Consider the following 21,214-nt stretch of genomic DNA (forward strand, 5'->3'; position numbering starts at 1 on the left):
GTACCGTACCCGTACCCCGTACCGACGGAGGGAGGGAGGGGTGGGGGGGGGGGGGGGGGCACGCCGCAGTGCACCCACCATCACCCACTCAATGTACATGCATCATGCATCACCATCTCGCCCCCCCCCTCTCCCCCTCCTCCTCCTCCTCTTCCTCTTCCTCATCGTCTTCCTTCTGATCACTCTCTCATCCCGCCATCCTCACACCCATCGCTGAACAACTCCCCTTTCTCCCGGCCCTCCTCCTCCCCCACCAGGTTCACTCCATCACACATCCCCCCTCCCCTCCCCCCTCCCCCTCCCCCCCCCCCCCTCCCCCTACCCTCCCACACACCCACACACCTCACCATAACAGAAATGGTGTTTGAACTCCCCGTACCAACGGCAGCAACACAGCCAGAACCTATGGGCTACCCACTCGCTCCCACGGCTGTGCGTGCGCAGCCCGTCCTGGCGGTCGTCCCCTGGGCAGGCTCGGGCGCAGGCATGGTTGGCGCTGATGAGGTCCGGGCACGGCTGGCTGGGACTAGCGGATGGGGCGACGAGCACGGGAGTGGAAGCGATGACGACGAAGGAGCCACTGATGCTCAGGCTAGTCATGCCGGAGCATACACCCGCTGGGGCCTTAATGAGCTCTTGGCCACGTCCGAGGGCAGAGGCCGCGACCATATCTCGCCTGAGATGCGCGGCCGGATGGCGAGCATCCGAGAGGCTCGCAAGGCTGCCGAGCGTGAACGCGGCCAGGAGCGCGAGGACGACGGCGGGGACGGCGTGCCCAAGGCAATGAGCCAGGATCACTACGCTGCGCTGGGGCTGGGTGCCGCCGGGCTCGGCGCCTCGGCCGACGAGCTCAAGGCCGCCTACCGCGCCATGGTCCTCGTCACTCACCCGGACAAGAACGAAGACATGGCTGACGGTAAGGCCTTTGACGCGGTGCAGGTAGCGTTCGACCTCCTCTCCGACCCAGCCGAGCGGGTCAAGTACGACTCGCTGTACCGGACGTGTGACGCCGTACCTTCAGAAGACGACATGATCCGGGCGGCAACGGCCGGTGGCAACGCGTACTATGAACTGCTGCGCCCCGTCTTTGCACGTAACCTCCGCTGGTCGCTCCACGAGCCTACCGTTGCCGACTTTGGCGACGCCGAGTCACCATATGCCGACGTGGAGGCCTTTTACGACTTTTGGCTTGCCTTTGAGTCCTGGCGCGACCTCTCAATGCTCTGTGAGTACGATCTAAGCAAGGCCGGCGATCGGTACGAGCGGCGCTGGATGCTCAAGCACAACGAGCGCGAGAACAAGGCCCGCCGCAAGGCCGAGGTGGCCCGGCTTGACAAGCTTGTGCGAACGGCGCAAAAGTACGACCCGCGGATCAAGGCCGCCAAGGCTGCGGCTCGCAAGGCCAAGGCTGATGCCAAGGCTGCCAAAAAGGCTGAGGCCAAGGCCCGCCGCGAGGCCCAGGCCCAGGCCCGCAAGGCCAAGGCCGAGGCCAAGGCTGCCGCCGAGGAGGCCGCCGCCGCCGAGGCCGCCGCCAAGCGCCAGCAGCGCCAGCGGCTTCGCAAGACCGCCCGCAAGACCATTCGCCAGCACGCCAAGACTGCCGAGCTCGAGTTTACCCTCTGCGAGCAGTTTGTCATCGACGCCCACGAGGACGAGCTCATTGCGGTGTACGAGGAGCTGGTGGCGGCGGCGGCGACCGCAACGCAAAGGTCAGCGAAGAGCAGGCAGTCGTTATCCGCAAGATCATTTCCGCAGCCGCTGCCGGAGTCAAGGCGCGGATCGAAGAGTCGCGACAGATCCTTGCGCGCGAAAACGAGGCCCGTAAGGCCCGCCAGGCGGCATCGGCCAAGGTGAGCAGCAAGCCGTGGACTGCCGATGAGCTCTCGCTCTTTGCCAAAGCCGTGGCCAAGTTTCCCGGCGGAACAGCCAACCGGTGGCAGGAAATTGCCGGCTTTGTCGGCCGGAGCGTCAAAGAGTGCCAGGTCAAGATGCGCGACTACAAGAGCATGCCGCCGCCAAGCGCAACAACAACAGCGTCGAGTCCTACACCGTCGGCGCCGAGCCCTGCGCCCGCTGCAGGCGCGCCGGCCGGCCCGCCCATGGGCGACTGGACGCCTACCCAGCAAAAGCAGCTCGAGGACGCCATGGTCAAGTACACCAAGGACATGGGCAAGGAGCGGTGGAAGGCCATCGCCGCCGCCGTCGACGGCAAGAACAAGAAGGAGTGCAAGGCCCGGTTCAAGGAGCTCGTTCTCTTTTACTCGCAGCAGGGCAAGTGAGCTCAGGGCTGCGACGAGGTTGCCGCCGCTGCCTGACTCGGATACGATGCCTTTTGCGGCTCGGCGGGCGCGTGAGCCGGCATCTGGCACCCGGGACAGTTGTGGAGCGTGTCGTGGACAAAGTTGTCACACTCGAAACAAAAGAGCTGGTGGCAGAGCGGGCAGACGCGAAACGGCGCGTTGTCAACAGTAGCAACTGGTGGGAGGAGGGCGGCACAGGCAAAGCACGAGCCCGGGAGAGCGGCGAGCACGTCGGCCGATGGCGGCTCGTACTTGGCAACAGGAAAGAGGTGGTGGTAGGAGCGGGCGAGATGCGGCGGGGCCACCAGGGTCAGTCCGCAGGTGACGCAATCGGTCGGGATCTCGCACATCTTGGACCCGCAGTTGGGGCAGATGTAGCCAGTATCCGTGAGGTACTGGTGGCAGGCGCAGAGCGAAGCGACGGCCCGGGTGTCGGTCACCGTTCCTGGGTTGTGCTCCGGCCCTGCCGGCGTCTCGACGCCAGGAAAGCCCATCTTGACGAGCGCGTTACCAAAGGCCTTGGCCCCGCGCTTGACAGGGGTCGGAACCGCATGCGAGAGCAGGATCTGTCGAAAGTGGTGTGACGAGGTCGGGACGGCGTACTTTCCGCCCGTGGCGTCGGCGAGGTACTGCAGGACCCGCAGCGCAGCGCCAAAGCCGATGACTGACGCTCTGATTCCAGCGTCGCGGACCTCATTGATGGTGTGAAGCACATTGCCTGGATCACATGTTGTGAGCGACGAGAAGACGACGAGGATCTCGCGGGCGCCGTACTTTGGCAGCGAGGCAAGTGATGTCTTGGCCAAGTTGAGCGCGTTCTGCAGCGAGGGCTCGGCGCCAACGGTCAGGCCTGGGCCGGACAGTGCCTCGATGTGCTGCGATGGATTGCCGCCCATCTCGGTGACAAGCGTCGCCTTGCGCGACTTGGTCACGATAATGCCCATGTGCGAGATGGGATTCAGGTCAAAGAACTCGCGCACAAACGCCTCCATGGCCTTGACCACCACTGCATGCCGCGTCGGCCGCATGTCGGTTGCCCGCAGCGACGTCGACATGTCCAGGATGACAAACAGCCGTCGGATGATGCCACGGCGGACCATGCCCTCGTCATCGGCCTCGACCCGTCTGATGGATGCCGTGGAAAGGTGTGAGTGGATGGAAGGCTTCTCCGCGGTCTCGCACACGTACATGCGAGTACACGAACAGGCAAGGCCTCATCGGACGCCATGGCTGTGTCTCGGCATCATGCTCGGCGTACTTGTGTTCGGCGTACGCGTGCTGTGTGCAGATGTGTGCCGTGCGCAGCCTCTGCATCGGGTGCGCACACGCTCCCCACCCATAGCCCATCCTCCTTCCTCCTCTCAACCTCTATCCAGCAGCCCGTCTTTTGCATCTATACGTACGTGTTTTCCAGCAGATTCTGCCTCAGCTTGTCCACACCCACCAGTGTGCCATCGCCAGCCTCGCGCAGGGTCTCCCACGGGCGCTCATACGTTTGCTCCCAGGTAAAGGCGCCCACGTTGTCGTCCGAGTCCGAGTCCGACATGGCGCACAAGCAGCGGGGGGAGGTGTGTGTGTGTGTGTGGTGGGGGGGGGGGGGGGGGGGGGGGGGGAGGATAGGGTGGAGTGAGGTGGTACGACAGGAATGGCATGGTTTATGCGTCGATGACCGCGTGTAGTCTCGCACCCCTTCCGCCGGTCCGTCCGTCCGTCCGCCCGACCCGCCGGTCCGTCGGCTTGCTCTCCCTCCCACTCTCCCCCGAACACTCACCCTCACACTGGCACTCCCCACTCGTCGGACATGGCCAAGACGACGGGCGAGGAGGCCCATGGGCCGAGCCAGCCTCAGTTTTTCACCACGCATGCACGCCACCTGGCCTTGGACTCGTTCGGTGCTCCGCGGCTGCAGGACTGGCGCATGCGTGAACGGGTACGACTGGCAAGGGTGGGGCCCGGCGAGGGGGGGGGGGGGGGGGGGAGGCTAAGCGCGTGGCTTCTACGGCTCTTTTCACAGACAGGATCCCCCGCTGGCGGCCGGGACCATGAGGGCTGGTAATATGGTTTGGAGGAGTTGGGTGGTTCAAAGGTGGCTCACTGTAGAAGGTTTGTGCTTGGCTGTGTGGTTGGAGGAGGGGATGTAGATGAAGACCTTGTCTGTGGCGCTGGTCATGTGTCTCAATGTGGGCGTGGACCCGCCGGACGTGATCAAGATCGAGCCATGCGCCCGGCTCGAGTGCTGGGTTGACCCGTCGTCGCTCCCGCCGCGGGAGAGCCTGGAGACGATCGGCAACGCATTGCAGGCACAGTATGCGCGATGGCAGCTCAAGACGCGATACAAGCAGGGGCTTGATCCGACTGCTGATGACGTCAAGACGCTATGCCTCTCACTGCGGCGACACGCCCGCGACGCGCACGTGCTTTTCCACTACAACGGGCATGGGGTACCGCATCCGACGACCTCGGGCGAGATGTGGGTCTTCAACTCCAACTACACCCAGTACATCCCGCTCTCGATGTACGATCTGCAGTCGTGGCTCGGCTCGCCGTCGATTTTTGTTTTTGACTGCGCAGGGGCCGGGCTCCTCGTCGACGCCCTGTTGCGGTTCGGCAAGCAGCGGATGCGTGACGAGGCGCGGGCAGCAGCGGCGGAGCAGGCGCGCGGCGGGCGAGGCGCAGAAGGATCCGGACGCGACGGCAGCGTGTCAGGAGGCATCGGCGGGCGGAGCAGATCGTCGCGGTCGTCGCGCAAGGCCTCCCGCAGCCGCGGTTCGGATGGCTCCGCCCGCGGTCGGTCGACGCCGCGCCCGTTCTCGATGAAGGACTGCCTCATTCTCGCGGCGTGCGGCCCTGAGGAGAGCCTGCCGCAGAATCCGGTGCTCCCCGCCGATGTCTTTACCGCCTGCCTCACCACACCGATCAAGATGGCGCTCCGCTGGTTCTGTGCCACTTCGGTTCTCTCCTCGGTCGGCCTCGAGGTGGTGGACGCCATTCCGGGGCGGCTCTCCGACCGGCGGACGCCGCTTGGCGAGCTCAACTGGATCTTTACGGCCATCACCGATTCGATTGCGTGGAACGTTCTGCCGCGGCCGCTCTTCCAGAAGTTGTTCCGCCAGGACCTGCTTGTGGCCTCGCTCTTCCGCAACTTTCTTCTTGCCGAGCGTGTCATGCGTGCCTCGGGCTGCACGCCGATCTCGGTCCCCGCACTGCCGACTACCCACAACCACCCGCTGTGGGAGGCGTGGGACCTGGCGGCGGACGTGTGTCTCGCGCAGGTGGCAGTCATGATCCACCCGCCACCGAGCGGGCCGCCGCGATACAGGCACTCGACGTTTTTTGCCGAGCAGCTGACAGCGTTTGAGCTGTGGCTCGAGCTTGGCGCCGTCGGACTGGATCCGCCGGAGCAGCTCCCGATTGTGTTGCAAGTCTTGCTCTCGCAGTCACACAGGCTGCGTGCGCTGCAGCTACTGGCACGGTTTGTGGACATGGACGCTTGGGCGGTCAACCTTGCACTCTCGGTTGGTATCTTCCCGTACGTTCTCAAGCTGCTGCAGTCGCCGGCAGCGGATCTGCGCCCGGTCTTGGTCTTCATCTGGGCCAAGATTCTGGCGGTTGACCCGTCGTGCCAGAAGGATCTGGTCAAGAACGGGGTCCACGGATACTTTGTCAATGCTCTTGTGGTCGCCACCGGAAACGTCTTGGCGGTGGCGCCATCATCAAGCGAGCTGGAAGCTGCGCAGCGCGAGCAAGTGCATGCGCTTTTTGTGCTCGCCGCCATCGTTGCCAACTTTCCGGCCGGCCAAAACGCCTGTCTCCTGGCAGGCATGCTGAGCGCTTGCATGCGAGTGCTCGAGACGGCGGCGCACCCGCGGGTCATAGTCTGGGCATGCACTGCGCTTGGCAAGCTCTGGCTCCGGGCCGAAGACGTCAAGGTCGAGGCCAAACGCCACTATGCACTCGACTCTGTCACCCCGCACTTGCTCCACCAGGTGCCCGAGGTCCGTGCAGCTGCCACCTTTGCGCTCGGCGCGCTGTTTGATGGTCCGCTGTCGGCGCTGCCAGCGCGGGCGCGGGCGCGGGCGCGGGCCGAGGCTGCCCAGCGCGCCGAGGTCGACCAGTCGATCGCGTTTCAACTGCTGCAGGTCACAACCGACGCCTCGCAGCTTGTCCGCCGCGAACTCCTCCATGCGTTTGCCGAGTACATGGCTGCCAACATGGCGCTGTTTGTGGAGGTTGCCACGGAGTTTTACCGCGACGAAGCAAGTCGGTTTGCGGGCGATGGCAAGAGCGGCGGGCCAGGCGAGCCCGGTGACGAGACCAACAGCATGCCACCCACCAGTGACAATCCCGGCCACATGGTGTGCGCGGCAGTTTGGTCGGTCCTCGTTGGCCTGGTCGTCGACCCGTACCCGTATGTCCGCCGGCTTGCGCGCGTCCTGCTCGAGGCAGTCGGCTCGCACGTCGACGGGCTTATGGCGCTGATCAAGCCACCCACGCTGCCGTCGGAGCTCATGGCGGCGCGGACACCGTCAGCATCGGACGCCGGAACTGCGAGTGGTGAGTCGCCGGCGAGTGAGTTAAGCGACTTTGCCCCGGGCACCAAGGGCAAGGCCAAAATCAAGGCCAAAGGCAAGGCCAAGGCCAAGGCCAAGGCCAAGGGTGGGTCAAGCGCCGGAGGTCAGAGCTCGAACGAGGCCAGCAGCGGCCAGCCGTCGCCACGCGGATCGGGGCTGTCGGCGCCGTCGGGAAAGTCGCGAGTGGCGACGGCAGTCAGGCGCAGCTCCGGCCTGGCAGGCGGCGTTGGGAGCAGCGGGCAGCTGCGGCGAACGCCGCAGCTCGGCTCGAACGAGATTCTCTCCGAGCTCGCCAGCCCCGGAGGCTCGGGCGAGGGCTCGTCTCGGCCATCGTCGCCGGCCGTCTCCGAGTCGTCCGATGGCGAGCTGGTGCTTGAGATGGACGGTCTCGAGTCGAAGTTTTTCCACTGGATGCGGCTGGGCATGGTGGGCAAGTGGCAAAGTGGCACCAGCGAGCGGCGTGGCGGCGAGCGGCTCGGCGAAGCACTGGACGCACTTGTGGAGGCTAGCAAGGAAGAGCACGCCGAAGGAGGAGGGAACGGAGGCCAGACGGCGGTGGGTATGGACGGCGTGGTGGCCTTGGGGCGGACGGCGTCGCGGCTCTGGCGCGAGATTCGCAACGACCGGGTGCAAACCGAGGCGCAGGACGCGGCGCTGGTGGCCGGCAAGTGCAAGCTGGAAGACCAGGTGGGGATTCTGGACAACGACGGACACATTCCGCTGCTGGTCAAGTTTGATCCGTTCGAGTCGCGGCTCATTGTGGCGGACGAGCAGTCGCTCATCACGGTGTGGAACTGGGAGAGCGGAACGCGAGTCGGTCGGTTCACCAACGACAACGTAGTCGGCTCGCGCATGTCGTCGCTCGACCTCATCAATGCCGAGCAGAGCTCGCTCGTGCTCGTCGGCACCGACGAGGGCGTGGTCCGAGTCTGGCGCAACGTTGGGTCAACAGCGCGGGCGCCGAGCCTGGTCACGTCGTGGCGGGCGCTTGCGGAGCAGGTGCCGGGCAAGCGCGGCGCAGGGCTCATCACCTCGTGGCAACAATCATCGGGCTACCTCTTTTGCGGCGGCGACGTGCCTTTCGTGCGGGTGTGGGACCTGCGGCGCGAGATGGCGGTGCTCGATATCCCGACAGGGACCGAGAGCTCGGTGACCGCGCTGACAACCGACGGGTCGTCGACGCTTGTCGGCGCGACCGGCGACGGACGAGTGCTTGTGTTTGACCTCCGTGCGCCGGCGCGCGAAGCGCTGGTCAAGGCCATCGCCGCCCACTCGTCGTGGGTCCTCGACGTCCACATGCGCGGGCCCCGACATGTCATCTCGGGCTCGTCGGGCGGCTCGATTCGAACTTGGGACTTGCGGGCCGACGGCCCAACAGCACAAATCAAGGCGTACGACAAGGGCATGACTGCGCTGGCGGTCCACCCGTCTGCGCCGCTAATGGCCGCAGGCTCGCAGAATCAGTTTGTCAAGGTCTTCAATACCTCCGGCAAGGAGCTGTCCAAGATTTGTTTTTACGACGGCTTTCTTGGCCAGCGCATCGGTGCTGTCTCCTCACTTGCCTTTCACCCCCACCGCCTGTTCCTTGGCGTGGGCTCGACAGACTCGATAGTCTCTATCTACGCGTCTGAGCAATACCGGTGAGTGTTTTTACGTCTAGCCCGACGACGAGTCGGATGACGAGCCGGATGACGAGTCGGATGACGAGTTGGACGACGAGTCGGATGACGAGTCGGATGACGAGTCGCCGTCCTTGCCGCTCTTGCTGCCATTGTTCTTCCAGGCAAAGCTCGACATTGAAAGCGAACGCATGCCTTGCATGTTCACCTCGTCCTGAACCTCTGGCATGGAGCTAGCAGGCTCAAAGGGCGCTGCTACCGCAGCAAGGATGGCCGAATCAGACAGTGAGCCGCGAATGCTGGCAGTCAGCGGCTCGGTCTCCCCCGAGGCAATCGAAGGGAGAACACCAGTTGTCTCGAGATCCGACAACCTGTCGCTTGCCGGGAGGACGTTGGAAGCGTCGTGGGTGGTCTGACGGCGCCTGCGCGTGGGAACATAGCGACGATGAATCTCGGTGCTTGATGATGCATGCTGATCGCGAGCCAATGGAGGTAGTGCCGTCCTCCCGGTGAACGTTGCCGCGGGTTTTGGCACGAGATGCGTTGGTGACAGTTGAGTGCTTGTTTGGGAGTCCGTGAGCGAGTGCGGGGTAGTTGTCCTCGAGCGCGCACGACGGTGGGAGCTGGAGCGCGTGGTGATGCGGACGCGAGAGCGTGGTAGACTTGATGTGCTTCGCAACGATGCCGGTGGCAAGCGAAAACGTGCCTGGAGCGGGGAGATGGCGAGCCGGGTGTCGCCCGCGGCTCGTGACTGGGCAGTGGCATGGGCGATGTGGTAGATGGATGTGTCGCGGCCAGTACCTGCAATTACCACAAGGTGCGGGCGGAGCGCAGCAAGGCGGATGGGCGGCGGGAGCTTGATGAGTTGAACATAGGCACCGTTGCGAGCATTGCGGACCTCGATAGCAAAGGTGGAGATGCCCAAGATGTAGTGGCCAAGCGAAGCAAGTGTGTGCGGGCGGCGGGTTAAGTAGAAGGTGGCGGCCAGTCGACCGGGCTGGCGAGATTGCGCGTCGACGACACCGACGAACAAACCGGCGGCAAGTGCCAGGTGCGACGACGGCCCGGCGAGATCAAGCTGGACAACAGCAGTGGGCATGGCAAGAGGGCCGGCGACCATCGAGATCGGTGGAGAGATGGCGAGGGCCAGATCCGAGTCGCGTTCGACGACCATGGCGCCAGCATCGGTTGCGACAAGCAAAGAGCCGATGCACGGCCCGTTGAGGGCAAAGCGCATCGACGTGACCCGAGAAGAGAGCTCGAGCGTTGAGAGTAGCTCAAAGTGGAACGACTGCCAAGAGTAGACACGGATGGTGCCGTTTTTGGAGACGGTGGCGACTCGCGGATCAGGTCCACCCGAATCAAAGATGTCGACTAGGCGAGCGTGGCGCGAGGCAGTGAGCCGCTTGGTTACCCGGCTGCCGATCGAGTTGAGAAAGACGACAGTGATGGGGACGCGGGAGGAGTTCGAGTGCAGAAGTGCGACGTGGATGGCTGGTAAGACGTCGATACGTGACCAGCTGCCCTTGGCAATGCACGTGGGAGTCGCATCCAGGCCGGCGAGCGGTGAGGGTGCCAGGAAGACGCCCGAGGTTGTGGCATAAAGATGCTGCGAGCCGTACCATGCCCAGGCCGTGACGGGCATGCCAAATCGTGAGATGACTACGTATGGCATAAAGGACTGCATCCCGTCGCGCGCTGGTGCCAAGGCTGTGGCGTTGAGTTGCGAGCCGACGACCCGCGGCAGCGTGATGCGCGCAATGTCAGCGAGGCGGGCGCCCTTGGTGGAGCGGTTAAACTCGAGGGCACGAGTAAGAGTAGTGGTCCGATGAGCGACGATGGTCTCTCTGCGCTCGTCTCCCGACAACGTCGACGTGCAAAGCCCATTGAGCATGTGGGTGAAGAGAGTGTGGAGGCCACTCGATGAGGCGTCAAAGTGGATGCGGCCGCGGCCGAGCGCGGGACCAAACGGTTTGACATGATCCGGAACAAGGATGTGCGCGACGAGGCGATTGCGACGCGGCACAGCCACAGCAACAACCGATGCGCGCAGAAGGACGCCAGAGTCAATGGCTGTGGATAGAGACGGCGCAAACACAACAGCGACGTGGTGAGAGGCCTCAGGCGCATTGTTGGAAGCATACGACAGAGTGTCAGCGTGTGCCTCATCGTGATCCGGCTCGACGCGGCAGCGCAGGTCTGTCGTACCCACGCGAACAGTGAGCGACGGACTGGCAGCAGAGAGCGTGGCAACAAGCTGGTCAAAGGTGGTGCGCGAGGAGTTGTCCATGCCGGCGTTGATCGAGTCGGACTTGTGCAGAGTGACGTTGACGAGCCGCGGGTAAAGACTATCTTCGATGTTGAGGAGGGCGGCAACAAGGCGCGCGTCGGAAACAGTGGCGAGATCGGCACGTTGCTTGGCAACCACGCCGGACGGATCGTACTCATCCAGCACGGCAGCTAGATCGCGCTTGTGTGCCATCGACTTGGTTGGCGCCGAAAGGCAGAACGGGATGACAACAGACGGGGTCCACACAATGGCTCGGAGCATGGCTCTCGGGCTGTGGGTGGATCGATGGATGCTTATGACAGTGGGGACAGGCGGAGCGCCGTCCGAGTGATGGATCTCGCCAACCCAGTTGACATGCGCCTCACACGCAAAGTAAAGTCGGTACCACGCCCCCAGCATCTTGGGATCCTCTCTCGCCACAGCCGAGGAGGCATTGGATGGCCGCGGCTCGGTACCGTTGACCTTCCACGCGACGGGGACGTAGCGCGCGCTCAAACAGTCGGCGCTGCCGCTGCCGCTGCTGCTGCCGCTGCGGCTGTGGCTCGGCGAAGAAAGGTGGTCGCCTGGGGCTAGCCGCGAGCCATCGTTTGGAAATGCTGGCGAGCGTTCGCGCGAGTGGCGCCGGGGTCGAGCGTCGACAGCGAGGGCAGACCGCCGATAAGTTCGCCGCCGCCGGCGCTCGGGTGCAGTAGATCGGCGGCTTTGGACTGGTTGGCTGGCAGCTTGCCGCGAGGCCGCCGCCGCAAAGGCGGCCGCCGTCGAGGCAAGGACCTCCGAATCAAACTTGCGCGAGTAAACGCCCATGCCGTCGAGCGACTGTGACATGGCTGCCTTTCGCGCTGCCGCAAATACCGAGCACCACGACTCGGCGGCGTCGGCAGCCTCGGTCAAGATGTAGTGGTCCGGTGCTGCGGCGCCGGGACTTTCGAGTTGAGCCCGGGTGAAAGCGAGCACGGCGTCTTTGCGGGACACAACGGTCTCCATGATGTCGATTTGAAATGAGGCGGGGCCCTCGACAAACAGCATGGTTCCGAGGAGGTAGATCGTGCATGGATACGTTCTATGGGCATAGCGAGTGGGAGGGAGGAGTGAGGCGGGGAGACGGGGGAGGAAGGGGGGGTGGGGGGGGGGTTGACCGCAGCCGAGTGCGGCTTTGGACAAGATTCGTACCGACGGAGGGAGCCCTTGGTATCATGCTCACCAAGCCATGCAATAGAGGAGGCATTTGGAATGTTTGCTTCTCGGGATGGGTTGGCCATTGCCCATACAGATGAGGACGTCGGTGGTAAGGGACAGGTGTGCTGTTTGGGCCGTGCAGGAAAAGGGTGGACGGGTCAAGGAACAGGTCCAATGTCTGGTCAAGCCAATACGGTCAACACTTCTCGGTACAGACAGCCAGTCAATCAACACCTTTGATTGGTAATACAGATGGGAGTTGCACACGACGGGATCGGAGAAGAGACATTCTTGGTGGGGATGCAAAAATGGAAGGATGGGAGACGAAGGGAAAGGGAGGGAGGAGGAGCGAGGGAATAGGGGGCTGGAGTCATAGCAGGGAACGTGGCATACAGTTCGCTAATACCAGGCAGAAAACTGCTTGTGATGGAATGCGAGGTTGCCAATTAAGGTCGAAAAGCCCTTTTTGCGCAAACGCTTGGTCCGTCACTAGGCGGAGCCGACCATCGGCCGCCGGTTGCCGGCTTCCCGCCCGCCGGCTTTCGAACAAGAGTGACAACGGACGGTGAAACCGCAGACGCAGACTCCACTTGGTCATGTCGGGTACAGGCGAGTCGGTCTATAATCTCATTCCAACCGAGACATACCAGCCTCCAGCGGCTCCGCGCTATGTCTCCCGCCACAGCAGTAAGTGAAAGATATAGGGGGGAAGGGGAAGGGGGGGGGGGAGGGGAGGCGACGGAGGCGATTGAGGCAACGGCTGGCGGGCTGGGCTGCCCCTTGGACTGCTGGGGTCTACACTTCGCGGCTGGCTACGGACAGCACCAGGATACCTACACATGCACACACCGCACGCACATGCTCACACGTAGTACCGAGGTGTTGGTTGCCATGGGGGTTGTGTGGGCGGTGCACTACAGAGACGGTCAAGGCAGATTTCAAGCGCAAGGTCGGCGTGGCCAGAGTTGGCGACTCGACACTGATCGGCGTCAAGCAGGGCGTGCCGCAGGTGAGACACTCCAGGATCAAATCACATGCGACGATTGGTGAGGCCAAGACGCCGCTGCGCAAGCCGACCAACTTTCTGCGTGCGCACGAGAAGGAGCCTGTTGTTGCTCCGCCGTCGCCGTACAACTACCCAGACGGCCGTGGACGGACGGGCCCCCTGCGGCGGCCGCCTGTTCCGGCGCCGTCGGACTCACCCAAGCTCGGGACGGTGACAACCAAGAACTTTGTCACCGCCAACGCCGTTGAGGCTATTCTCGCCGTCCCGCCGGCACCGCGCGACGCCGGTGCAGTCCGCTACTCCACCAAGCCCGAGTACGGCAGGGTGCCCGAGTATCTGGAGACCGTCAAGGCCGAGGTCGACGCCGAGTACCGCTACGTCGCCGGTATGCAGGATGCAGGCGTTCCGCGCCCGGCCGCCTCAGTCTCGCTCCTCGACCCTGCCGAGATCGACGAGCTTCGCACAGGTCTGCAGGCCAAGTGGGACGCGCTCAACGCCCGCTACCAAAAGATCATCCATGCCGATACCATCCAGCAAGTTGCCCGCAAGGAGGCGCTCGAGGCCGAGATGGACGCCGTCGAGGCCGATCTCGCCGCCCTCTCGGCCGAGTTTGTCTTTGTCCAATGACCGACCAGCTGCCCTAACCTGCGCCATGCCGAGAAAAAATCAATAACAATTCAGCCAAAACGGCTCCATCCCCCCCCCCCCCCCCCCTTCCCCTCCCCTCCCTGTCCCACCCTGTCACCCCCCCCCCCCCCCCGTCACTTCTCGTCTCCACCCTGTCCTTACCCATGCCGCGACATTGGCTGTCGTGGGTGGCGGTGGTCTTGCTTGTAGCAAGAACAGCTTTTGGTGAGGAGGTTTTCGTGGACCCTGCTTACTCCGGTGCAAGCCGAGACGGAACAATGGGTGCACCATGGAGGAGTTTGGCCGAGGCCGCGGCTGTCGCCGTCTCGGGTGACGTTCTGCGCCTGGCCGGGGGCCTGTATGACGGCATAGACAACAGAGGCATAGAACTGGCCGTCAACATCACCCTCACCGGCCCGCCACCATCTCCGCTATGTCCAGACTCGGTCTTTACCGCTCTGGCAGAGGCCCTGGTCGCCAGGGCGCCGAACCGACCGGTTGCCCTCGCCGTACCGCCGAGCGGGCAATTTCACGGCTCGTGGGCAGAGCCGGGTGACGGCAGCGCGCCTGCCTTTGCTTCCCGCCACCTAGAGTTCCCGCCAAGTGGCGCAGAGATCCCGTTGCCGAGCGTTACAGACGTCATGGCCGCAGTAGGTATTGATGCCTCGTGCGTCCCCATTCTTGACGGCGGCGGCGTCACCCGCGTGCTTGCCTTCAGCCTCGACTCGACTTCGTCCGACCCGCAGTCGTCGTGGGTCCATGTCGGTCTCCACAGGCTTGTCATCTCGGACGGCTCGGCTGAAAGCCGTGGCGGGGCGCTGTACATCGGAAAGGCGACGGTCGCTGACCTTACGGACGTTGTCCTCTATAACTCGACCGCGGGAAACCTCGGCGGAGGCGCGTACATTGGCTCGCGAGTCGGCACAGTCCGCGGGCTCTCTGCTGTGTGGTGCACAGCTGAGCGCGGCGGAGGACTCGGAATCGGATTTATGGGTCGCCCTGTGGTGCTCTCACAACTGTTGGTAGCGTACAACGCTGCTGCCACCGTCGGCGGTGGGCTGTTCTCGGTCTGCACCACGCTCCAACTGGAAGACGCGACGCTGATCGGCAACTTGGCAACGGTCGGCGGTGGCATGTTCGCCAACCAGGCTCACACCTATCCGTTTGAAGTGGCCGTCGCTGTTCTCGACTCGCGGTTTGAGCGCAACATCGCCCGTCTTGCCGGTGGCGGGCTGGTTGTCTCGGACGAGGCTGCCCACGACTCGGCGTCGACCGCAAGTCTCCTCCGAGTGGTGTTTGTCAACAACCGGGTGGAAGGCCCAATGAGCGAGGATGAGGAGGCCGAGATGAATGGAATGGCCATTCTCGGCCTCGACACAAACTTTGTGGGTGGCGGAGCACTGTTCGGCCTCTCGGTCTCGCACCTGGATGTGAGCGCGTCCACCTTTGAGAGCAACAGCGCTACGTCTCACACTTCTTCGATTGCGTTTGGTGGGGCTGTCGTCCTCAAGTCGACGCAAGGCGCCCGTTTCTCGTCGGTCGAGCTGGCCTCAAACTCGGTCCGCGGCGGCACGTTCTGCCGCCAAGGCGGCTCGTTTTCGCTCCACAATTCCGTGGTTGTCTTTACCAACGTGACCGTCACCAACTCGCTGGCTGACCCGATCCATGCCCGCATGACCTCGTCGGAGCACGAGTACCCGGGTGTATCATGGGGCGGCGCTTTGTACGCACAATCCTCGGACGTCTCGATCTCAGCGAGTGTCTTTGTTGACAACACCGCGCGGGGCTGGTCCGTCACCGCCGCTGGCGCTTTGTTCATCGACCTCAAGACCCGGCTGGTTTTGACCGATTCTAGACTCGAGAGGAACAGCGTTGTCTCGTACCAAACCGGCTTTGCCGAGCACGAGAGTCTGCTCCGCTCTGATCCCGAGCTCTCGCCGGTCGTCCTTTTGCCAACTTGCCCGACGACGGCACGTCGCCAACGAGGCCCAAGACCAAAGTCTACAAGGCTGCGCTTGTGCAGATGATGAAGGCGACCAAGGACCACGGGCTCTGCACAGGTGGCGCCATCCACGCCCGCGGTGATGCCAACCTGGATATCTCGCGCTGTGTGCTCTCTGGCAATGCAGCACTTACTTCTGGTGGCGCCATCGATGCACTCCTCACCCGACGCATTGTGCTCACCGATGTGACTATGGAGCACAACCGCGCGCTGGCTGGCGGTGCGGTGGCGCTCTCGTCGTCCACGATCTCGCTCACATCTTGTCTGCTGAAGCAAAATACGGCGTGGCTCCGCGGCGGTGGCATGTATGGCGACGCCTCGTCGCACATCACCGTCACGACGTCGCGGATCGAGACGAACGGTGCGGCTTTCGGCGGCGCCATCCACGCACTCCCGCCGGGAAGCGTCCACATTTCGGGCAACACACTTCAGCTCGGCAACGAGCCGGTCTTCTGCGAGCCGTACGGCATCGAGCCTGTCGGTGTGCTCCCGGACACCGCGACGCCGTCATCATACCTCCACCCGCGGCCGACCTTCCGCATCGTCGATTTGCTGGGCCGGACTGTCGCCCACGACGACGAGACCTCGCTGGTCATCATCCCGAGGGAATCCATGTCAGGCACGGGTGCGCTCTCGCGATCGTCGTCGGTCTTCCTCGCTAACAACATTGCCGCCGCTACCTCGGGTGTGGCGCACTTTAGCGACGTCACCATCGAAGGTCGGGTAGGCTCTGTCGCCGAGCTCGTGGCCGTTGCACCCGAGCTCGAGACTCGGACCGCGTTTTTCTTTGACGTCAACCTCACCTCATGCTTGCCAGGCTTCCACCATGTTGGCAGCTCTGAGTGCCAGGCGTGCCCGTCGGGGAGTTACAATCTCGACGGCGGTGAGTGCAAGCCATGTCCTGCGCATGCGCAGTGCCTGGGTGGCAACACGCTTGTTACACCGATTCCAGGCTGGTGGCGGGCGTCACCTTCCTCTGTCTCGATGTTTCGGTGCTTCCCGGGCGCGTGCGCCGGCGGTGACAGTTGTGCAGACGATCGTGTTCCGTCATCGAGGCTGTGCGGCACTTGCATCGACACCTTTAGTCACTTTGGCAACTTGTGCACCAAGTGCCTTTTCTCCCCCGTGGTCTCAGCAAGTGTGGCTGCGCTCAGCTGTGTTGCCTTTGCAGTATTCTCCACCGCGCTCCGTGGCTCGCGCTCGCCGGCACTTGTTGTCTGCGTCCACACCTTCCAGGTCATGCACATCATGATGCTCGACACACAGGCCTTTGACAACTCGCGGTTTTTCTCGCTCCTCTCGTACCCGCGGCTCGCAGCGTGCATTGGCGTCGGGGACTACTACCGAACGTTTGTGGCGCGAGTGATCTTCATGTCGATGCCAGTCCTGCTCGCCCCGCTTCTCTATGGTGTGGCACGCGGCCTCCAGCGCGTCACCTCGTGGCGGTGGCTGGCGAGCTTTGTCCACTGGCGTTACTTTGTGTTTGGCTGCGCCAACATGCTGCTACTCCTCTACATTCCGCTGGTCGACGGCGGGCTGTCGCACTTTTCGTGCCGCGAGGTCGGCTCGGTCTGGCTCCTCAACAGCAACGTCTCGGTCGAGTGCTTCACCGACTTGTGGTGGCGGTACGCCACTGTGGCGGGCATATTGGCTCTTTTTGTCGGCATCGGTTGGCCGGTCCTCATGTTGTGGCTCATCTACCAGACAACCATCTTGGACAAGACGCCTTCATCAGCGTACGCCTGGCTCCGGCGGCCACCGTCCGAAGCCACGCTCGGGCTGAGCCTCCGCAACGCGTTTGGCGTCTTTTTTTCGCGAGACTTTGAAACGCCGTTCCGGCTCTGGCTAGTTGTGTGGCTGGCGCAAAAGCTGGTCCTTGTTATCATTTCGGTCTCGCTGCGGCATGCGGACCTGGCCGTTACCCGCTCGTTTGTACTCTGCCTTGTCTCGCTCGGTATGCTCCTCGTCCAGACCTTGTTGACCCCGTGGCGGACGACCCGGACCAACGCCATGGTCCTGTTCTCGCTCGGCGCCCAGACGGTCGGCGCCATATTTGCCCTGGCGGCGTCTGCCGTCGAGGCCGACACTCTGTATGCGCTATTTGTCTCGGTCATCGTCCTCGTCTTTTTGGTTGTAGGCGTCCTCGTCGCGCTACGCCTTGCTGTTGTCCTCCGCAGCCGGCCCAGCATCCGTGACACTACTCTCAATCCGCACGGCGTCTCTCATCTCCCCGACCGGTCGGTTGGCGAGGCCACCGCGAGTGCTGGAGGCATCAACGCTGGTGCCGAGCTTTCTGACGGTGGCGCCAAGCATGTGGCAATCTCGTTTTCGGCGTCGGCCATGTTCGACTCGTCTCTCGGCCTACCCAACTTGGGCGTGTCTGGGCCGTTGTCGCAAGCAGCTGTCCAGACCAACCCCGCCTTGATTGCATCGCAGTCGGCTCGTGTAATTCCGAGTCAGCAGCCGCCAGACGGCGGCAGCGGCTCGTTTGCCTCGTACTCGGGCTCTCCAAGCGCTGCCGCCGGAGGTGGCAGCATGCTGCTTGATTCAGGCCCCGGCATCCACCTCGCGCCAGTCCCCGAGGTCCCGTTACACTCGAGCCTTGGCCCCTGCTCCACTTCGTCAATCCAGTTTGGTTCGCTCAACGACCTATTCACCTACGCGAGGCGGGCTGCTGCCGCCGATGAGCCGACTCGATCCGCCGCGGTGGCGTTGCTGCAGGCCACCGCCGCCGATGCGCCTGTTCCGCTCGCCGATCTTGCTGTCTTTGCCGACAGCCGTGCCGCTGCCGATGCCGCCCTTAGCGCCTCGAACGTCCTGCACGAAGCCGCTCTTACCGTACCCGCTTCAGGATCTGCTGGTCTCATCACCTCCGACTCGTCGGAGAGGCTTGACGACTCATCGTCGAACGCCGTCTCCACGGTGGCTGTCGCCGCCGCTGGCGTTGACCACTGCAGGTCTGGCAAGTTGCGCGGTATGTCCTCGCCGCCAACAATCCATCAGCGGCCTAGTGAGGTCAGCTCATCGTCGTCGTCACTGATTTCAGCGTCGTCCTCGTCGTCGTCGTCGTCAACCCCGTTGCGTGACTCGGTGAGCTCGGTCTGTCCCCACTCGTCGTCGACCCTCTGCCGCCAGGTATTGGGCACGGTCGATGGCAGCGAACCGCCAAGGCCCGACATGCCGCCCGCCCAGCCAAGACGACCGACCAAGACGCGGCGCCAGCCCCGTCGCTCGCACTCGGAGACCGACTGTGGTAGATCCAACACGTCGACTAGAGGAGCTTCCTCCAACGATGAGCGGTGATATTTTTGGGTGTATGAGCAGCAAGTGAACTTCTTGCTCGTTGTGCACAAGCGTGGCCTGGTACTGCAAGTTTCCAACACGTCATGCGGCCTTGGGCCACACTCCCCCCCCCCCCCCCCCCGCCCTCCCCTCCCCTCCCCTCCCACCCTCACCCACCACACTCATTTTCCATCGCGCTCGGCTGCTCCCCCTTCACCACCCCCTCCTACAATCCCTCTCATGCTTCGTGCCAGCCTCTCTACGGTCCTCGCCCGCTTGCCGGCGGTCGGCTCTGCTGCGGCAACAACGGCAGCCCGCGGCTACTCGGGCGTGGTGTCCGAGACCGACACGCGCGGAGTGACGACGGTGACACTCAACAAGCCTGCGGTTCACAATGCGTTTGATGCCGAACTCTCGGGTGCGCTCCGTGCCGAGTTCAACCGCCTCGCCCAGTGCGAGGAGACCCGGGTGGTCGTCCTCCGCGGCGCCGGCAAGTCGTTCTCGGCTGGCGCCGACCTCGAGTACATGAAGGCCATGGGCGCCAACGACGAGGCTGCCAACTACAAGGACGCGCTGGAGCTGGCGGACATGATGCGCTCGCTCCGGTTCCTGCCCAAGCCGACGCTCGCTCTCGTCCACGGTGCCACCTTTGGCGGCGGCGTCGGACTTGTTGCCGCCTGTGACGTCGCCTTTGGCACCGAGCGCGCCTCATTCTGTTTCTCAGAGGTCAAGCTCGGCCTCATCCCGGCCGTCATCTCACCGTACTGTGTGGCCGCGCTCGGCGAGCGGGCTGCAGGCCGCTACTTTATCTCGGCAGAGGTGTTCAAGGGCAAGAAGGCCCATGAGCTTGGCCTGCTTCATGAGGTCTACGAGTCGGACGAGGCCATGAACCACGCAGCCGATGCCTTTATCGATCACTTGCTCGGCAACGGCTCGCAGGCTATGGCGGCCGCCAAGCAGCTCCTCCACACCATCCGCGGTCAGCCCATCGACACTCCGCTCATCGAGGAGACCTCGCGCGCAATCGCCGCCCAGCGCGTCTCGCCCGAGGCCCAAGCTCGCCTCGCCGCCTTCCTCAAGGGCAAGTAAGCGCGTAAACGCGTGACTCCACCTCACCCTCACTCGCTCGCAAGCTCAGGGCGCCACAAGATCGTCGAGAATGGGCGAGACCTCGTCCCATTGGCCAAAGATGGGGGCGTATTGAAAGAGCGCTGCGGCGGCGTGGTCAAAGTAGCCAGCGACGTCGCCGCCGGCCTCGGCAACCTCGTCCATTCCGACTCTCACTGCAGCCATGATTCTCTCGATGATCGGTCGTGTGTAAAAGTGGGTGCCGGGCTCGAGTTGGTAAAAGGCATCGGGCCCGATGTCGACGCCGCAGCCGGCGAGCGTCGACTTTGCGAAGACTGTGTTGGATCGCGAGCGATCGAGCTCAATCGCTTCCGGCCCGATGCCCTCGACAAGCTTGAACTTGGGCTTGACATTACAACGGGCCTTGTTTGCGTACAGCGGCAGCGTGTCGGCAGCATCCATGCCCGGCGGCGGGTGGCCAAAGCGCGGGAAGCGGACAATGACATCGGTCGACGGCTCGCGCGAGTCGAGCCACTCGAGATAGGACATACCATGACTTGCCATTGATGCACACATCGGACACTGGATCTCGTCGTACATGCTCCGGGCGCATCGGTTGGTGTGGATCTCCGCAACGTGTGCCTCCTCGGCCTTGCGCTTGCCCTTGCCGCGGAAGGCAGCCGGGGCGTACGAGGCCACCACCGGCAGAAAGTACGACCCGCAGAACAAGCACTGCGCCAGACACGCCAACTGCACCACTTGCGCTCCGGCCGACATGGTGGAATCGCAGTGTCAGACGTGTGGCGAGCTGACTTTGCCCAAGGTGCGGTCTCAACTGTGTCCATCGCGCAGCTTCGCGAAGCAGGCCACTCTCCCCCGGAACCCCCCCCCCTTCCTTCGGCCGTGCAGCGCCTGAGCCCCTCGAAAGTACCATGATGGACAGGATCGAGACTGTCTAAGAGCGCACCATGTTGCACACGTACTACTGGGGCTGGTATCAAGCCTAACGTATCAGCGCGGGTGCGGGCGGTGGCGGTGTGGGCAGGGGGGGGAGGGGGGGGGGAGGGGAGGGCGGGGGAGGCGGGTCTCCGTGGCATCCAACCCGTTTCTGCCGAGCTTTGCTGATTTGCCATGTGGGCAGCAGCCACAGGCAACGCAGACCCATACACGCAACTACAGCCACCACCACCACCACCACCACCACCACCACACACCCTCCTCTACCCCTACCCCTACCCCTACCCCTACCCCTACCCCTACCCCTACCCCTACC

At 63.7% G+C, this 21,214-nt stretch overlaps 8 protein-coding genes across 8 annotated transcripts; 5 read left to right on the forward strand and 3 right to left on the reverse strand.

The window, feature by feature from the left end:
• Nucleotides 1-405: 405 nt before the first annotated feature.
• AMSG_04450 (uncharacterized protein) lies at nt 406-2,279 on the forward strand (the record flags this gene model as incomplete). Its single annotated transcript, XM_013903335.1, has 2 exons — nt 406-1,680; nt 1,710-2,279. The coding sequence occupies 2 exons, from the start codon at nt 406-408 to the stop codon at nt 2,277-2,279; spliced, it is 1,845 nt and encodes a 614-aa protein (XP_013758789.1).
• AMSG_04451 (general transcription factor IIH subunit 2) lies at nt 2,222-3,846 on the reverse strand (the record flags this gene model as incomplete). Its single annotated transcript, XM_013903336.1, has 2 exons — nt 2,222-3,425; nt 3,704-3,846. The coding sequence occupies 2 exons, from the start codon at nt 3,844-3,846 to the stop codon at nt 2,282-2,284; spliced, it is 1,287 nt and encodes a 428-aa protein (XP_013758790.1). The 3' UTR covers nt 2,222-2,281.
• A 248-nt stretch (nt 3,847-4,094) lies between these two features.
• Nucleotides 4,095-9,332, forward strand: AMSG_04452 (WD-repeat protein mip1). The gene is made up of 2 exons (XM_013903337.1): nt 4,095-4,230; nt 4,442-9,332. The coding sequence occupies exons 1-2, from the start codon at nt 4,102-4,104 to the stop codon at nt 8,513-8,515; spliced, it is 4,203 nt and encodes a 1,400-aa protein (XP_013758791.1). The 5' UTR covers nt 4,095-4,101; the 3' UTR covers nt 8,516-9,332.
• AMSG_04453 (uncharacterized protein) lies at nt 8,528-11,806 on the reverse strand (the record flags this gene model as incomplete). The annotated part of the gene is made up of 3 exons (XM_013903338.1): nt 8,528-8,902; nt 9,006-9,196; nt 9,292-11,806. 3 exons carry the CDS (start codon nt 11,804-11,806, stop codon nt 8,528-8,530), a joined length of 3,081 nt encoding a protein of 1,026 aa, XP_013758792.1.
• A 366-nt stretch (nt 11,807-12,172) lies between these two features.
• Nucleotides 12,173-13,651, forward strand: AMSG_04454 (enkurin). The gene is made up of 2 exons (XM_013903339.1): nt 12,173-12,643; nt 12,877-13,651. The coding sequence occupies exons 1-2, from the start codon at nt 12,553-12,555 to the stop codon at nt 13,587-13,589; spliced, it is 804 nt and encodes a 267-aa protein (XP_013758793.1). The 5' UTR covers nt 12,173-12,552; the 3' UTR covers nt 13,590-13,651.
• A 216-nt stretch (nt 13,652-13,867) lies between these two features.
• AMSG_04455 (uncharacterized protein) lies at nt 13,868-18,602 on the forward strand (the record flags this gene model as incomplete). The annotated part of the gene is made up of 3 exons (XM_013903340.1): nt 13,868-15,529; nt 15,583-18,513; nt 18,549-18,602. The coding sequence occupies 3 exons, from the start codon at nt 13,868-13,870 to the stop codon at nt 18,600-18,602; spliced, it is 4,647 nt and encodes a 1,548-aa protein (XP_013758794.1).
• A 511-nt stretch (nt 18,603-19,113) lies between these two features.
• AMSG_04456 (enoyl-CoA hydratase/isomerase) lies at nt 19,114-20,207 on the forward strand (the record flags this gene model as incomplete). Its single annotated transcript, XM_013903341.1, has 1 exon — nt 19,114-20,207. One exon carries the CDS (start codon nt 19,114-19,116, stop codon nt 19,960-19,962), a length of 849 nt encoding a protein of 282 aa, XP_013758795.1. The 3' UTR covers nt 19,963-20,207.
• AMSG_04457 (uncharacterized protein) lies at nt 20,008-20,748 on the reverse strand (the record flags this gene model as incomplete). The annotated part of the gene is made up of 1 exon (XM_013903342.1): nt 20,008-20,748. Exon 1 carries the CDS (start codon nt 20,716-20,718, stop codon nt 20,008-20,010), a length of 711 nt encoding a protein of 236 aa, XP_013758796.1. The 5' UTR covers nt 20,719-20,748.
• Nucleotides 20,749-21,214: the final 466 nt, after the last annotated feature.

The sequence above is a fragment of the Thecamonas trahens genome (genome assembly GCF_000142905.1).
Source record: "Thecamonas trahens ATCC 50062 unplaced genomic scaffold supercont1.18, whole genome shotgun sequence".
Taxonomy (NCBI): Eukaryota; order Apusomonadida; family Apusomonadidae; genus Thecamonas; species Thecamonas trahens.

Excerpts from the sequence above, each read along its gene's own strand:
- AMSG_04452 (XM_013903337.1), top strand. The coding sequence starts at position 4,102 with ATGGCCAAGACGACGGGCGAGGAGGCCCATGGGCCGAGCCAGCCTCAG. Across the intron at positions 4,231-4,441 it reads ACTGGCGCATGCGTGAACGG|ATGAAGACCTTGTCTGTGGC; the intron begins GTACGACTGGCA and ends GAGGGGATGTAG.
- AMSG_04454 (XM_013903339.1), top strand. The coding sequence starts at position 12,553 with ATGTCGGGTACAGGCGAGTCGGTCTATAATCTCATTCCAACCGAGACA. Across the intron at positions 12,644-12,876 it reads CTATGTCTCCCGCCACAGCA|AGACGGTCAAGGCAGATTTC; the intron begins GTAAGTGAAAGA and ends GGTGCACTACAG.